Source organism: Egretta garzetta, unplaced genomic scaffold, assembly GCF_000687185.1.
Source record: "Egretta garzetta isolate BGI_Z169 unplaced genomic scaffold, ASM68718v1 scaffold278, whole genome shotgun sequence".
NCBI lineage: Eukaryota > Metazoa > Chordata > Aves > Pelecaniformes > Ardeidae > Egretta > Egretta garzetta.
Genome location: NW_009260608.1, coordinates 1,907,117 through 1,924,320, shown reverse-complemented (window position 1 = coordinate 1,924,320; position 17,204 = coordinate 1,907,117). Strand labels below are relative to the sequence as shown.

General features: G+C 39.9%; 1 protein-coding gene across 1 annotated transcript in view; it reads right to left on the bottom strand.

Moving 5' to 3' along the window:
* Positions 1-3,579: 3,579 nt before the first annotated feature.
* Positions 3,580-17,204, bottom strand: part of NSUN3 (NOP2/Sun RNA methyltransferase 3) — a 19,857-nt gene continuing 6,232 nt past the window's right edge. The window contains exons 5-6 of the mRNA XM_035900375.1: positions 16,957-17,078; positions 3,580-4,133 (exon numbers count right to left, since the gene is read on the bottom strand). Coding sequence (XP_035756268.1) covers positions 3,872-4,133; positions 16,957-17,078 — 384 coding nt within the window. The 3' untranslated portion in view covers positions 3,580-3,871. The remainder of the gene's footprint in view (positions 4,134-16,956; positions 17,079-17,204) is intronic.

Here is a 17,204-nt window from a genome sequence, read left to right as displayed (position 1 = left end):
CAGCCAAACGAACTCAGGGGATGCTCCCCACGCCAGCACAGGTAACTGTGGCTCCCACTCTCCCCCAGAGAAACCCTCCTCGCCCCACCACCCAGACACCCACAGACCTTTTCCTGCGCAGGGTGCAGCATTGCTGCTCTTCCATGCTACCAGCCATGGCACCTCTTCTCCAGTACTCCACATTCTTCTTCCACTGCTCTACTCTTGATCTTTTCGTCTTACCCCCCTTCAGTGCGCTTCACCTTCTCTCTGCATGTCTTAGTAAAAAAGCCAAGAGTTTGTTAGCCCCCCAGTTGACTGTAACAGTCCGCAGCCATTTGTGCGTAATCCTGTTTTTCCACTCTACTCCACAGTGGAGAATGCTTTTGACAAGCCGTAATTGAATTGTGTCAGATGTCACTGAATAAAGGATAAAATTTGGCAAATACTGAAGTTGCCTTTATCTAAGGCCTTCAGTTCTTATTGTGCCTCCCCCTTCTCCCCCGAAACTAACAAGGAAATTACTTTTTGTGTGTTTGAAAAGGGAATGGCAGGAAAGCACAATAGCATTTGAGCTCCAGTTACCCCTGCTGCCTCTGAGGTATACTGGCACTGATGTGTGCTACGCATAATATGATGGTGAATAGTCGGACAAACACTCTCTTAATTGCCTTCATTAGAGATCATGCAGATTTCTCTGGCTACTCCACAATCCAACAAAAATAGTCATTTTCTTGCTCTCAGCTTGCTCACCTGCGTTTTCCCCGGGGCTGCAATTTTCTCTAAGTTAGAGAGCCTGACTTGTTCGCTACCCCATTCCCATCAGAGTTGCTCATGAAAGAGGCAGCAGGACGCAGTAGAGGAATTAAATTACAATTCCCTGACAAAAAGGTGTAGAGAGGGAAGATGTTGCAGCCTCATCCTAAAGGTGAGCAGAAGTCATCTTAAGACATCAGAAGTATCTAAGAGGTACCTGAACGAACACGAAAGCTCTTCAAGTACCCTTGAGCGGATGCTGCCTCCCGCCATGTGCAAACCTTGCCCCTTACCTCCACAGCCACGCCTCCCATCCTTTCTGCTTTTCCCTTCCCACCCCCTCTCCCTCCACACACGTTTACCAAATCCCCGTCACCAACCACAACCGATTAGAACAGAACAAAACCACTCCCCGGCACTCTGGACCAGCATTCATCTGCTACAAAGCCAAGTAAGTATCACTTACTAATTAGCCTCATTTTTTCCTGCCTTTTTGGTGCACTTTTAGGCTAGTTGAAAAGAAACTCCAGGAGACCACCAAAGGGTTATGCAGAACTCAGCACAGCTTTTACATACATCAGGAGGCCTCGCTGCATAATTTAGGCCTAACGCAATGCAGTTCACAGGGACTCACCCATATGCTGAGATTGAACCAGGCTCAGTTTTCAAGGATCCCTTTGTTCTTTCCTTGATTACCTAAGCCCATGTTCTCCTCCACCGTTCAGTTTAACCACATATTTTAATTCCATCCCTGAGCAAGTTACATTCTTGGCTTTCCATTTCAATTTCCACAGGGCAAATAAAACTGATGGAAAGCGTTTTGACAAGGGTATTGTTATTGCATCCAGTAGCCTGAGATGACTCCAAATCTGGATATTACTTTTAATGTTTCTGGGACAGATGCTGTTAGGTCTTTTCATAGGAACACAATATCATCTGCATACATTAGTAACTTCTGTGCCTCAAGTTGCATACGCTTTATATCCTCTAAAGTTTCACAGACACTGCTGACAATTTAATACTGCGGGGGCACCTCAAACATTTTCCATCACAAAGCAGGGGGAAGGATAACCGTGGAAGCTCATCCACCAAAGAGGCAGAGTACCTCATGCATTTATTTCCTTCAGCAAAAGGTGCAGCAGCGAGAAAAATTGCCCAACCCATCCTCCTCTTGGTCACAGAAGGCTGGAGAACCAAAGCTACCGCTCACAGTCAGCATCTTGCTTTTAGGCAGCAAAGATTTTCTTCAGTCCAGGTGCTGTGCTTCTGAACTCCGCCTTCTTACTGCTCTCTGGACAGGACCTTCCTGGCAGCCACACAACGCTCAGAGCGGGGACAAACGCTGAGTGGTCCATGACTGTGGGCATACTGACAGAGAACTGGTGCGAGTGCAGAGTCGAGGCTCATCAGCGTAACAAGGTGAGCAGAGAATACAGGCAGTGAAAAGTCACCTGAATTTTTCGGAGACAAAAGGCAGTTCAGTCACGGCTGTAAGAAGTATTTCTGAGCTCACAGCAACAGAATCACTGGAGAATTTAATGTAGAACTACTGCATTTCCAGCGTGGTTACACCGAGCTCCTTACAGAAGGCCTCAGGCAATCAACTTTATTCCTGCCTTTGGTAACAAGGTGCAGGATCACCAATTTAGTAGTTTTTCCAGTATTCACAATTTGATATTCTTTTGTATTCCAAAAAAAAAATCAAAACCGCATTAACAAGTCATGTTTGTGACTGCAAAACACTTACAATTACATACATACAATACAGAGTTGTACACACAAAACATGAAATATATAAACATACAGTCTCTCTCACACACACATTTCCACACAAGGAACACACCTACCAGAAATAAAATCTCTGTTCTTTGAAACACCATTCCTTAAAAACAATTATTATAAGCTTCAATCTGGGAAAGGACTCCTCTGTGCTCGGAGAGGGATGAAAGAGCTCCATTCTACTTCAAGACAAGCGGTTAACCTAGTACATACACCATTACGTGACCCACTCATGGGCATAACTCAAGCACTGCTGGATCAGAAGATTTTACGCCTAACCCAACCCAAAAGACATAGTCTGCATGTGCATACACATGAACATGTGCACGTATGTCTATACATTTATCCACAGCATTGTGTGGCACAATTGAGGGAACCTAAAAACAACATCAGTACGTGTTCTCCCTTGGGACCCTCTTTCCTTAACGCACCTCAGATACGACATCACGAATTCACGTAATATTTCTTAACTTGGTGGATAAGCCACTTCTCCAGATTGTTTTGCTCGTCATGACTCTAACTATGCAACAAAACTCTTCAAATACTGTGCCGTTATTGCGGTTATTGATCGTTCTGCTTCTGTTTCAAATATGTGCTCTAGAGACTGCTGGATGTACTGCATTATGCCACAAAACGAGTACCAAAGCTAAACACATCTAAATCTACTACTTTAAAGACACTTCAACATAATGTACTCTTTCAATTTGTATTTTTCTAAGCTCAAAAATATGAAAACATAAAAAATGAAAAAGCTGGTGCCAATATAGCTGCTGACCTTTGCGACTGTAAACAAAAGACAGTTTTTCACCAGTAAACAACTTAGCAAATATGAAACCTGCTTTGCCAGTGGTTGGAATAGTCAGAGCTTAAGATGACAGACTTTGCATACAAATCAGCTCTTATGGGAGAATGGATTTCTAGACGCGTTTGAGAGAGAACACAGGATTTCCTTGACTTCAGAAGCAGGTACCACTCAGACCATTTATTTTAAAATACACTGTATTAAAACTAAATTAGTAATTTAAAAAAAGCAAAACAACAACAACAAAAAAAAAGAAATGCAAAAAACCACCACACAGGCCTCTATTCCAGGATATAATTCCACTTAAGAGCATCAACTTTAAAATAACACAAAGCTCCCTTGACTTCATAAGTCCACATTAGAAGACACATTCTGTATTTTAAGCTAAACTAAGTTAAGTGTCTAGCTTCCTTTTTATTAGGCAGCAGCTGATACAAAACTGCAATTCCCTAAATTCAGTTGCCTTGGACATGTTCATATACACATACTATATTAGAAATAAATATTAATTTATCAAACATCCCTTATAAAAAAAACTAACAGGCATCAGATGGACTACATTTTCTTTAATTTAGCTACATACATTGGACCCCATGCTCTCCCTTTCTCCGGGAGAACCAGAAGTTCATGCTGTTGCGTACCACTGAGAAAAGCAAATTCCTGAGAAACAGCTTTGGCCATTTCACTTATGTCTACAGGCACAACATTACTGCAGGTGTTTAGAATGAGATTTATTACATCGCTGTTTTCTGCCTTGGAGAGAGTGCACGTAGAATAGACCAACGATCCACCAGGACGCAGTGCTTTAATAGCAGATCTGTGAATAACGAAAAAAAAAAAAAAAAAAAAATCTATGTAAGTGACATGCTGGGGGTGGAGGAACATGTAAAGACTTACAAAACTAGGGTTATAAATAGGTATAAATAAATACGAGAAAGATAACATTATGAAAACGTCTTAACACTATAGAATTGACAGTTCAGGAAACTACCTGCAACACACTTTTGCTTTCTCATTTCTTAATGTATTCTCAATTATCTGAAAGCATTTTTTTATACAACAGTGACAAGCAGAAAGCAGCATCCATTCAGAGTTGCAGAATATACGTCAAACAATTAAATGCGCAGCACAATTGTGAACAAGCGGTGACTCTGCATACAAAATGGGTTACACAACATCAAAAGTGCTAGTTAGATACTTAGCTAGCTGCTTGTGTGAACAAATATCAGAACGTACAGTTGCAGTAATAGCCTGAACTAATTACTGGCCTGTAATTCTACAAACATTTCTGCAAATTCTGCAACTTATTAGCAGGTAAGAGAACTCGGGGGTTTCACTGACCTACTACTTTTCAAGCTGATTTCCTAAAGAAATATGACTTATCGGACCACGTTGTCCGTTTACGTGCCCTTCACTTATATCAACCTGTTGACAAATTTTGACTAAACAAAGGCTCCTGGTGGATGGACAGAAGTTTTTTTCACTTCCCCGCTGAAAGTGAGTTTAAAACAGACTTTTTACTTTCCATTGAAGCAGACCTGCAAGGTCCTTTTTCAGACAGAAAATATAATCTATGAGAGTACAGAAATGAGATATGCAATCTGTATTCATCTATTGCAAATTAAAAGAGTAAGGAGAAAAAACCCAAGTCTTGCACCACGGAAGAGCATTCTTCAAATCTGGTGCCACCAGAAAGAGGAAGCTACACTAAAATTTCATTTGCTATTTAGAATGCTCTCTCTTAAGGTCATCCCTTTTAATCATACACTTTAGAGCCTTCAAGAACATGATGGCTCAAAGACCAAGTTGTAAGCTAGCATTCAACCTGATCACCTCACTGCTTCTGAAAAACAGATACAACTGGGCTGCAGCAAATAGCACATTAAAATACAATTGTTCCTGAAACAAAACTTCTTTTGTTTAAAAAAAAAAAAAAAAGAGAATGCAAAAAAAAAAAAGAGAATGTTACTCAGCTTGCAAATATCAGAGAGACAACAAGGCAGGTGCTCGGGGGACTGCCAGTGTGTCACTGGGAATTTAGCAGGTGCACAAGGGCAGGACTGATACTGGAAGCATGGACTCGGTGGAGCACAACGACACACACAGTCACGCTGTATGGAAAGACACTGAATAATCTTAGATTGGTAGATATCACTGACAATACAGCATTGAAACCTCCCATCCCCAAAAAATCTACAGGGAAAAATGAAAAGAAGAAAAAAATCCAAGAAAACCCCCACATCCTCAATCCAGATGAGGTGAGCAGCCCCCAAATGAAGTGAGCCCGATTCCAAGCCCTGATAAACAAACACAATGCCATTGAAACAGCAATTCCCCCAGGGACAAGCTGAGGACTTGCTAAGGGTGACAGCTGAACAAAAACAGTTGAGAAAGGAAAGAAGAAAATACAAGGGGAAAAAGACAAGTCCTTTTAACAGGACTGGGCCTTTTCAGGAAACAAATCAATAAAGAAAAGCCTCATCACAAGCAGGCTCAAAGCAGATCACAGATCAAAGCTACTCTGAAAGTCCTGTCTGAAATAATAAGGAAACACCAGGACAAATGACTGTTTCAGACACAGATCATGCAACTCTGTTCACCTTCCCAGGTGAAAACTCCTGCGTATTATACCCAATCTCTTTCTCTGGGGAGCATACACTATCTTGCTTATCTCTTTTATGAGTCTTGGTTTTGTTAATCGGCAAGCCAAGTACATATTTTACTGGAGTAAAATTTACTTTTACTCCAATTTTAATTGGAGTAAAAGAACAGAGTGCTCTCAACCGATGATGCTCAAGGAAAAAAAATCAGCGTTTAATGCCTTTGTTGTATCAGGCTTCAGTAAAAACATGGGGAGTGAGCAGATGGCTAGCACATTTAGCCTAAGTGAGTGAGCAGTTCAAGTTCAGCCTGTTATAGGTAAAGAACAGGTTAGAGAGTACTTAGGTAGTCTGAATATTTTCAATTTAACTGGGCCTAATGGACTCATTCTAGGATACTTCCAAAATTAGCTAAAGCTATCACAAAACAGCAAGCTTATCTCAGATGTCTGAGTAGCTTTTGGGAGCCTGCAAAAATATTTAAGAATGTTTTTAGATAGGGACAACACCTACAACGCCACCTTGAGACAGTAAAACAATCAGGTAACACCCTAACGTCCCTTCCAGATCTTATTCGCTAAAATTCTGCAGTTACCAGCATGCATCTGAATTGCCCAGCTCCAGATATTCTTCCTTCTAGCCCTCTCTCCGTCCCAACATACATATACACTCCTTAGCAGGCTACAAAAGCACCAGTACTGGACCTGAGGCCCTAAGCTATCTCCACTGTCTCTCCAGCTACCTTCCTTGTTTGCAGCTGTCCTGCTGCAGCTGGGCATTTGAAAGGGCAGGGCTGATGCTGCTGCTCTCTGGCCTGTCTGAGCAACCACAGTGCGCCCAGATGGATGGAAGGGAACTATGGTGAAGGAGAACAGGAATGTGCAACCTTCCCTGCTCATGAACAACAAGCCAGCAGGAGAACCGCACGCTGATCCGCTGTCTTCTTGGCCTCATACCAGGTCTATAAAAGATAAAAACATTTTTTTCCCCACATATTAGTTGCTTGCTTTCTACCCTTCACATTGGAACTCAAAGAGAACAGGGCTGAAGTCTAAATGGGCTCTTAAAATTGAGCTGATATTTGCAGTACTATTAGAAACCACCTACTTTGCTCATTTTCGTAGAATTTGCCCCTCCAGCTACACCTTTTGCCAAGCCACGAGAAGGCAGCTAGTTAGCTTGGAAATGTGAAAGTGTTTTTTGTGTGACAATCAATGTGTACTGTCAGCCTACCTGCTAACTTTACTCATAGAAGCAGGTAACAGCCACTGCTTTCCTACCTATAAAATGGATACTACATGAACATTTAAACAAGTGAGAAAGTATTTTTAGCATGTAAATGCGGAAAAGGTAAAAGGTAAAGGTTAAGTACCAAGAAAGTAGATAAGCTACAGGTTACAGGGTTAAAACCCTGGACAGTTGCTAAGCGTCCTTTTCTTACCATATATAAAGCCACAACCATTCAAGACAACACTATCAAAGGCACCGTGCTCCTGTAACTGAGTCACTGGGGCAGTGATTCAGAGGAAAGAGCAGCACAGGCTTCTGAACAAAATCCTGAAAAGCTCACATCAAAAACCCCCTAACTCTAAGCCTCCTTAGCTTGGGAATCTTCCCTAGCCCATGACCCAAAAAGGTCAGGCTGCTCAGTGCAGTTATCTTTATTCTGAACCTAAGTCATGAATTAAAATATCTAAGGAGGATTACTTTACGCTGCAAGGTTAATCAATGTATCTATCCATCTTGTCAAGTTCAGCAACAGTTGTTGCAGTGGCTGTGTTCAAAGTCAACCGAACGCCATCCCCGATTAAACCGTGCTTGGCTTTTGATAAACCTGCACTGAGCTGCAAAATTCAAAGTGAAGAAGTGCTGGGCTCAAAGTCACAGGGTCATACTGCGCTGGGCTAAGCAGAATCATGGAGTTTGGTCCCCTCATTATCAGCATGACAGAGAATTCATTCATAAGAGAATTTGTTCAAATAAATTTAAGAAACTTGTCTTCCTCTATAATCAATGGAGGGAAACAAGCTTATCCAACGGATAGGTCAGAGCTGGAGCCTAACTTACAGACATCTGGTGGAACCCACCACTGATACTATGACTCCAGAATGTAAGATTCCTCTGACATTAGGCATCTTGATTATCCCCCAAATTCTCACCTAAAGCTCGACTCTTACCTGAAAGAATTTGGTTCCTGTTAGAAGGTATTTCATAACTTCCAAAAATGGGCTCCAAAATCTAGAATGATTAAAAAGGATGCTAGGGCAGAAGACCCTAAAATATTTTTTCACCTTCCTCTTATTATAATACATTGTTTAAAAATAAAATACATTATTTAAAGGTAATTAATCTGCAGTTATTTTTCTCCTAGTGGTACAGATGACCTTCATGTTGATTAAAGAACTAAAACTTTCAGTTTAAATATAGATCTAATTGTAACTAATTTTCTAATTTTAAATTCAGGTATATACATTTACCATAATGAATTTCACATGTTACAGGCACTACTACTGTGAAGTGTCAAGCTTCATATGGAGCAACATAAGAATACACATTAAAAGCACAGGAAACTCTTCCTGGAGCCTCATGACTAGTTCACCTTTCCTCACAATCATTTTTGGTTTAGTAATGTGACAACCCCTTAGTACTTGCAATCAAGACCCTAAAGAAGCAGCACCACTGTCAGAAGCTGACAAGCGTAACTCCAGCTTTTATGTGATCATACCGCACCACTGCAGAAGTGTGGGGTTATTGTTTCAGCGCTGTGAGATAGTCAAGGCATAGCAGAAAAGACTAAAATTGTGAAATGCACAACGATCCATTAACATGCCCTATTTACCATGTAAGGCCTGTATACAAGATCTCCAAGGTTAGTTCTTCCAGGTGACGATATAAAACAGTTTGCAAAAGAAGTAACTACATTACAGAACTGCAAGTACAATTGCACGATTGCTACAAGACGACATACTTGCTAAACTAAAGAAAAAAGTCAGCTCTTCTCTGGGGTTCTCAATACAACTTCAGTACATATCAGCATGGCACAATTTAGGAGACTTTAGTGATATCAAATAGTTTCAAATCATCAATAGCTTGGATTCACAATAGCTGGAAAACTGCAGGATAGAGTGAGATTCACTGGCATTCCATTCTGTAGAAACTTGCCTGATGCTTCCTCATCCTTGCTTTAAAACTACTGACATTATCACTTTATAGCCACCGAATCCACACTTAAAACCTTCCAGCACATAAGCGCAAGACACGTCTGTAATCCAAACAAAAGGGTGGTTGATGTCCATGCCATTCAAGAAATACTCTAAAGCAATTTAACACATGCAGATCACTCCCCTCCTCATTTTTAAATGAGGTTTTACAAAAAAACGCCAAAAAAGTATTAGCAGTACTTTATATTTTTGCAGGGTGTCTTTGGATACAGGTTCAATGTCACGTTCTGTACTATGGAAGTCAGAGGTACAGAAGATACATTACAGTGAGCTATCCAAACACCTTGTATTAAAGGAGTACTGGATAAGATTTTTTAAAATAAATGTATTATTTTAAAGCTGTTTTATTTAGTTAATTTCTCAAGATTTACTTTAAATCTAACAATGGAGAAGACGCTAACAATATATTAGGGAAAACAAAGCAGTACTATTATTTAATATCTCAGGGAAAAAAGACCACTTAGAGCCATACGACAACTCTAAAACCAAAAAACCCTTACATGCAACTAAAACACGGTTAGCCAGAACCCAAAAAGAGGATTTTTCACACTTACAGAAAATTAAACATGATAGGCTGACATTTTGTTCATTCTAAAAGTCCTGGTGTCTCAAACATCCTTTTAAAAATAGGCAGACAATAAATACACATTTCATATTATATGTAGTACCTGCATGTCCAGCCTACTCCTCCTGTGCTTGGGTTTATGTTCCATGCCATTGGAAGGGTCAGCATTAATTATGTTAACCATTCAACCATTTTCAGTATTAAAGTAAAAAGATTACATACATTTTAGGGCAATTTTAAAATAATACAACACTTCAACAGTGCCATCTTTTGGCAACTGGGATGTATTTCTGCTCAATATGCAAGATAAGGTCTGATCAGAATAAAAACTGCCAACCCTTTTATAAGCTATTCAAGAAACAAAGCATCTCAAGATGCATTTGCTTTTATCCTTGATCATATTCTTTTCATTGACTAAAGATAGCACACGTTTCCTTCTTCCGCTTACAAAAGTCCAGATACATCATGGTAATACGGCCTGCATGTTAAAGGTTTTGCTTTTCCTTCCCCCCCTCCGACCCCAAACCAAATCAAAATGATAAGGAAATTCCTCCTGTGTCAAGATACTAATTTTTTTAATACTTAATGATAGGCAGCGACAGAGGTGCACAGGAGACAGAAACACTAGTTCAAGTATTCTCTCCATAAGCCAAGCCCTCTGCTCCTCTCTAAGTAACCTTTGCTACCGTGGAGAGACACTGCAGCTCAACACTGTAGCAACAGGAGAAACCCAAAATGAGCTGCTTTTTTTCAGCATTAGATTGAACTGTAAATAAAAGAAGACACAGCCACCAAAACCCCTGACAACCAAACACCACAAACCCCAAAATTCCACCCTGTTCTGCTCCAGCCAAAATTTGTCACGAAAATTCTGATAAATAACATTGCTATAGCAAACCACTGTAAATGCTTCTAAAGCAAAGAACGAACCTTCAGTTTAACACTACTGAGCCTTCTCCTCTGATGCATGGTGACTTCTGAAATACTCACCCTGTTAACACAGGGCTGAGATATCCCTCACAATACCACAACTGCAGTGCCCCTGTAATGGTAACAGATTGGTTTATTTGCCGTTCTCAGATTTAAAAGCCGCAAGCGCCAATGCAACGCTCAAGAATTTCGCTTCCACGCTCAGCGTCGCAGCTGCCTTGCACGCTCACGTGCTGGGTTTCCGCACGCTCAGTATCACCAACAGCAAGGCTGTTTCTTGCTGGCTAGCCTCCATCGGCCAGAGGTAGCCTGCTTTTCCTGCTGTGACAAACCTTCAATCCTTCCATCATTTTAGTCATCCCACAATGACCTTCTTACCTTATACACTCTCCAAGGCCATCCCTCTTCCCAAATTAAACTTACTATGTACAAGAAGAACATAAATAGCCCAAGCAGAACCTTCTCAGCTAGAGAAGGGAGAAAAAAAAAACCCTTTGAAGGCTGCCTACATACTCTGCCGCACAGCTTTAGTGTTTTTCGTTATGGCTTACAAAACACATGCATACATAGGACTGAAGGTGGAATTAAAGCAAAATTTGTGTCTGAATTTAAATTTGTGATCCCAAAACAACTGCCTGGCTGCTGGGTAGTTTATTTGTGCTGTTACTTATTAATTCAATAAACTTTGTTTTGCAATGTATCATAAGGGACTTGATCTGCAACTTACTCAAGGTTCACTGCCAAAGGCTTAAGGAACCAGGTAGCACTTAAAATCAGAAGCTATTTATTTTAACATGTCTGATGGAAGACAACATGGAGCCGCAACAATGGCCACAGCACTTGCTCTTTGTGAAGAAATTCAGACCAGCCGCAAGACTTAAAAAACTCAGTACAATGACCCATACCTCCAGCAATATCACCAACAGTGTTTTGGGGAACGGCACAGCACAAACATGCCACGTTTAAGTGTAAGAAATTAGAACAAAAATTAAAGGCTCCCTGTCCAGTCAGCAGCTATCTAGCCATCTGGAGGGGCAAGGATGCACAGAGAGGGAACGCTGTTTGCACAGCACGACACCCTGAACCGCATGCCCAGTCTGGAGCCTGGGGCCGGCAGCCTATATAAACTATTAACCATTTTCCATCTTGGGAAAGCTGAAAGGAGGAATCATCCACACAACCTGCAGAAGACTTGTTGGTCCAACAGCTGCAATTCTAACAAATTCCCAGTGGGGCTAATTGACTAGACAGTTATGAGTAGATTAAATGGTCACCTACAGAGGAGCAAGAGGAAAAAATCCAGGGAAAGTGCAGCAACCCTCAGTGTGATTTTCCCAACTTTTTTATATGTCTTCTTTCCCTTCTCCACAGAAAATGGCACCCACTTCACTCCCTCCCCCCAAGCTCAGCTCTCCCCCTCTGGCACCACAGTTCAGAATTCTCTCAGGCCACTCCAAAATGTCCCCGAGGGAGCTCCTGCACAGGAGCCCAACGTACTCTGACACGGAAATCTGTGGCACAAGATGGCTGCTGTATTCCTTAAGGGACTCCCTCATGCTTCTCCTTCCCCCATGACATTCAGCCTTGCCATCCTTATCATGCCCGATGCTAAAACTCGAGCAACTTCTACAGTGGTAAATTTTTTAAAAGCTCAAGTCACTGGCTCTCCTTGCCTTTGCAATGAACATTAAAGGCTGAGATTTTTTTCATCAGTAGCAAATCACAAACAAAACTGAATTGCTTTGCCTGGACGGGACGACTAGCTAATTCTGAGTATCTTTCTTTTTACTTCATCATCGCGTGCCCATGTGCTATAAAGGCCTTTGTCTTAATCAAAGCAGAAATGGTACAGTGGTACCATATGCTAAATATATGATGGTATATTTACAAAACTCTATTTTTTGCCTTCAGTCTACAACTACAACAAACCTCCATGATTAAGAGCACACAATTCCTCTTCTAGTTACATGTGGAAAAACGACATTTCAGTATAAACACAGAGGTGACACCGAATGACGGAGGAGGATTATCAGGATTTTTCCAGTAAATCACAGTATTTACTACAAACTGTGTGAAAAAGACTCTTTTTCAACAAATAAATCTACGACTTTCTATGAAACCACGTCTCTAATTTTCACATACCAGAGAAAACAGAGCACCTTGTAACTTCAAGTTTGTTATATTTGCATCCTATGTTTTCACCAAAATTTTAACATTTATTCTAACTAAAATAGATAGTCAAAGGTCTGGACTGCAGAAAATAAAGCAGGTCCTGTGGCATGTAGATCAGCCTTCAGAGACTTAGGATGCCAGTTCTACCTGATGACTCAAGGGAAAATGTCAACCTCATCTCACTTTCCTTGCGTGCAGATTGGTAAACCACCACATAAAGTGGCTGCGTGATCAGAAGTCTCTGGCTCCGGGACTGAAGCAGCAAAACAAACAGAGATTAAAAGCTTTATAAAGCCACTTGCACAACACCAAGTTACTTACATTATGACATTAACTAATGGTTTAAGGACCCTTTAAGTCAGAAAAATAGGTTCAGAATATGCGGGTTGAGTTTTTTAATTTTTCCTTCCAAGTAAAAGCACGTGCACAACCCTCCTACATCTCAAACTATTCAATAAGAAAAAAAAAAAAAAAACTAACCTTCAAAAACTTCTGGTGACCTTTTCTTGAAAAAGATCAGCAATTTCAAATACCAAGTTATGGTTGATATCCAAAGCAAAAAAGTTCTTTGTATAGAGGGAAACATTCATTTTATCGCACTGTTGTGCTCAACTTGCACAGAGCTTGTAAAGGAGATACGTATGTTACAGAACCAGACAGAGTTCTGTAAAAGTCATGCTTATAAGCAAAACAGGGATTGAAACACTTCATTAACTAGGAAGAATAAAGGGTTTTCTGGATTTCTCAAGCCAAGTTTAATGCTTCATCCTGAGTTCTGAAAAATGAGAATACATACAACTCAAAAGAGATCAACTAGGAAAATGAGCATTTTGTATGGCTTATTTTGCCACCAGTAATCCAAAGCACACTTCAAACTTCTCATGCACCCCGAATCCCCCCAAATCTCTTAACTCTGTGTGTGCAGGTCTTAGGCATTTAGGTATTCAAAACAACCTCCCTTGTCGCTAACTGCTAGGGATAAAGAAAGGTAAAAAAGAAACTCAGCCAATGTGTATCTTTTAAAGTTAGGCTGAGCTCCTGTGGACCAGAACTCTATTAACACCAATCAGAGCTGTTTAATCACTGAGAGGTGTTGTGTATAGAAGAGTTACAGTAGTCTGAATGCCTTCGCTGCGCTTTCTAAATTGTATCCAGTTGGATTTATTTTCACCTGAAACCTAACACAGTTTCTTTCAGCTGCAGTAGCTGGTCTAGGAATAATTACAGCATCTGTAACAGTTTCACCATTAAGTTATTACGCACTTGAGCTTAACCCAAAATTTAATTTCTATCCGAGAACCGATAATATTGGTAAATTCACTTACGGGAACCACTGCATTTTGTGTTAGCATTCAGTGTCAGGAAATGAACATTCCTTCCTTACTTTGCAATTTGTTTTCTGCATGAACACTCCAAATAATAACAAGATTTGCAGTATGTTCTTGGATTATAGCACTCAGCAGGGATGCTTTGGTTTTGCTATTAAAAATCATTACAATCTCAATTTCCTTCAGTGGCGCCCTCGCTGCTTATAAAATTTGCTATTCAGCATTTACGCCACTTATTTACATTTCAGATTTTATTCAGACTGGAATAGGAAGATCATTGCATCAGTTTCAACACTTCTTCCAGATCTTCATTCTCTGAAGCCTCTATGTACTTAATAAACTATGCTGTATTGCAAAACATGCTCTTCCTTCCTTCACTTCCTCTCTGATGTCGTGCAAGACGACCAAAACCCAGAAGAACAGATTACAAGATTAGAAGGGAAGCATTTCCCTAATTAAGAAAGGAATCTCAAATTTTGGGCTGAGTGTCACTTGACAGAAGTGAAAATGGAACTCCCCTTTGCGTTTCATTCTTCTCGTTTGTGTGTTATCCTTATACTTAATACTACCGCTAAACTGAAATAATGCTTGGTCCTTATACTTTAAGCTTCATCTTTGATTCACACAATATTTCTTAACACTACTCTCGACAAATTTGCTGGGATCCAGCTTTACATTTGTTTTTCTTTTACAGACACAGGAACCAAGGTGAGAAAAGCCCACGAGCATAAAGCGCCAGGGAACCTGAACAGCTAAGCCAGAAGTAGCTCTGCATGAGCTGACTCAGGTAAGATACAGTACAGCTGGATTAACGTAGGTTCAGCCTTCCTGAATATTACTGGAAGTATCAGAGACAGGATTCAAACTCAATTTTTTATTAATAATTATGCACCTTAGTCATAAACCAAAGACTTGAATAGGGTAGCATTCCACAACTTTAGTTTCGCCCGACTTCTAATGCGCTTGCATGAATCGTTTAGCCTTTCCTGGTCTCAGTTTATCATTTCCTTTTTCCCTTTCACACGGGACCCGAGATGTCTTTAGTCTTGGAAATTAATTCTAAAGTGATCAGATAAAAGGAACAATAAAAATACAATGGACAGCTATACCATTTACTAAGTATATGTCAAATATTTTACCCGATAACACTTGTAATCTCTAACTCTTGAACCCAACCATTCATTTCATATGCTCCAAAATCTTTAAAAATCAAGACAAAAAAAAAATTCCAGTGCACATAGCAATAGATTGGTCAATCTACAGAAATACTCAGACCTATGCTGAGCAATGAAATTTAAATTACCATCCTTTTACTTTAATTTACGTATCTAAAGTATTTTGTATTTACATATCTAATTCTTATTGCTGCTGCTATAGTAAGGTATACTTTCAACAGAAGCAAAGTTCTCTCCTTGATTTAGGAATAATTCAATTAAATATGATTTGGGCTGGCAGGAATGTCTCCTTTTTTAAAAAACAGGGTACCTGCTGTCATGAGTTCTCCACTTCAGGATTACAATCTGGAGCGTTTTATGCAAATTCTCAAAATTTCTCTGCATGATATATGCTTTCTTTTGGTAGAGGTTCACAAATTGGATTTTATATGTCAACTATTGAAAAGAGAAAACTGAAACGGGTCAGTGTTTTAAATGTGATTGATTTCTTCAAAGGAAATGGGTGACATGATGCATTACTGCAATAAGATACTCATATTTCTGTTATAAATCATAGGCTTCTGCTAGGCCTTTTTCAACTGGAAGTCATGCAAAACTATCTTGAACCGCTGCAATGGAAACTTTCCATAAAAACTTTCTTTTTCTTTTTTATAATATGTTATTTTTCCCTCAATTTGCTTTGACAGATGGACTTCAGGCGTGACTGTTACTCTGCAAAAACCACTCAAGTCTAGAAGGTATTATTGGGAAGTCCTATTTTTTTTCCCCAAAGAGCAAAACTGTAGAGTTTGAAATGCTTCAGAAATGCTAGCCTATGGCTGGTATCATTAAAAAGCATAATACAGGACAACCTTGATTTGGATTACTGGGTTGATGTTCTTGAAAAATAAAACAAACAAACCTCTCTCCCCCACCAAACCCCACATTCCTTTATTTTTTTTTAACCATATCAATTACGATCAGTAGTCTTTCTGTGCTACAAGTAGTCAAATGGGTAGTAAATTCAAGCAGCATGTAAGCATGTGCAATAGTGGACTCACTCTCTTCATATAAACAGTCCCAAAAGCAAATTTTAGAGCAGCATTAACTAATGACCTAAGTGATGTTTGGTAACCAGTCCTGACTTACAGCTCAGTTATCAAAACAGACTGTAATAAGGAACCGTAAGGGATAATTCTGTGAAAGAACAAAAGGAGTTTGGGGAAGAATGCCCAGCTTTGCAGTTTTATAGACTACTTTCACAGCTAAGAACAACATTATTAAGAGTCATATGCATGTTTTTGCTTCATCTGAGAAATATATATGAAACCATCTTAACTCTGTCCAGCAAAAATATTTTGATATGGTACCAGACTGTTCTGAGTCATCTGAAAATGGCCATGTATGTGAATAAGCGAGGTAAGAGGACTTGTACAGCAGCATGGTAATAGAGGACCTAGGCCTCACTGCTTGTATTACCCAATATAAATTTCCATATTTACATTAACCTACATCAACTGTTTATTCTGAACAGCATTGCAACACATTCTTCACATTCTTTTCGCATGGTGAAACCTGGTTCTGGTTATCAAACATGACAAATCTTGCCTCCATGTCATCTTTATTAATTATGAAAAGCCCCTTTAATAGCTTTCCTTTGCACTTCTCACCTTAGCAGTTGGAATTGTAGAGACGATAACTCCTTCCTTTGTATTAGCCTAAGTGTAGCTTGCTGAATATCAGAAGAAAATAGCCAACTTCTGTCATTTGAACAAGGAGCATCCACCAGTACCTATACAATAAGAGCAAATAAGACAATTCGCAATAAAGATATTCACTTTCTGAACACTGTGTGCCAAAAATCTACTCAACTTACTTTTGCAAACACTTAGAACACCCTTTTTATTTTTCCATTTTA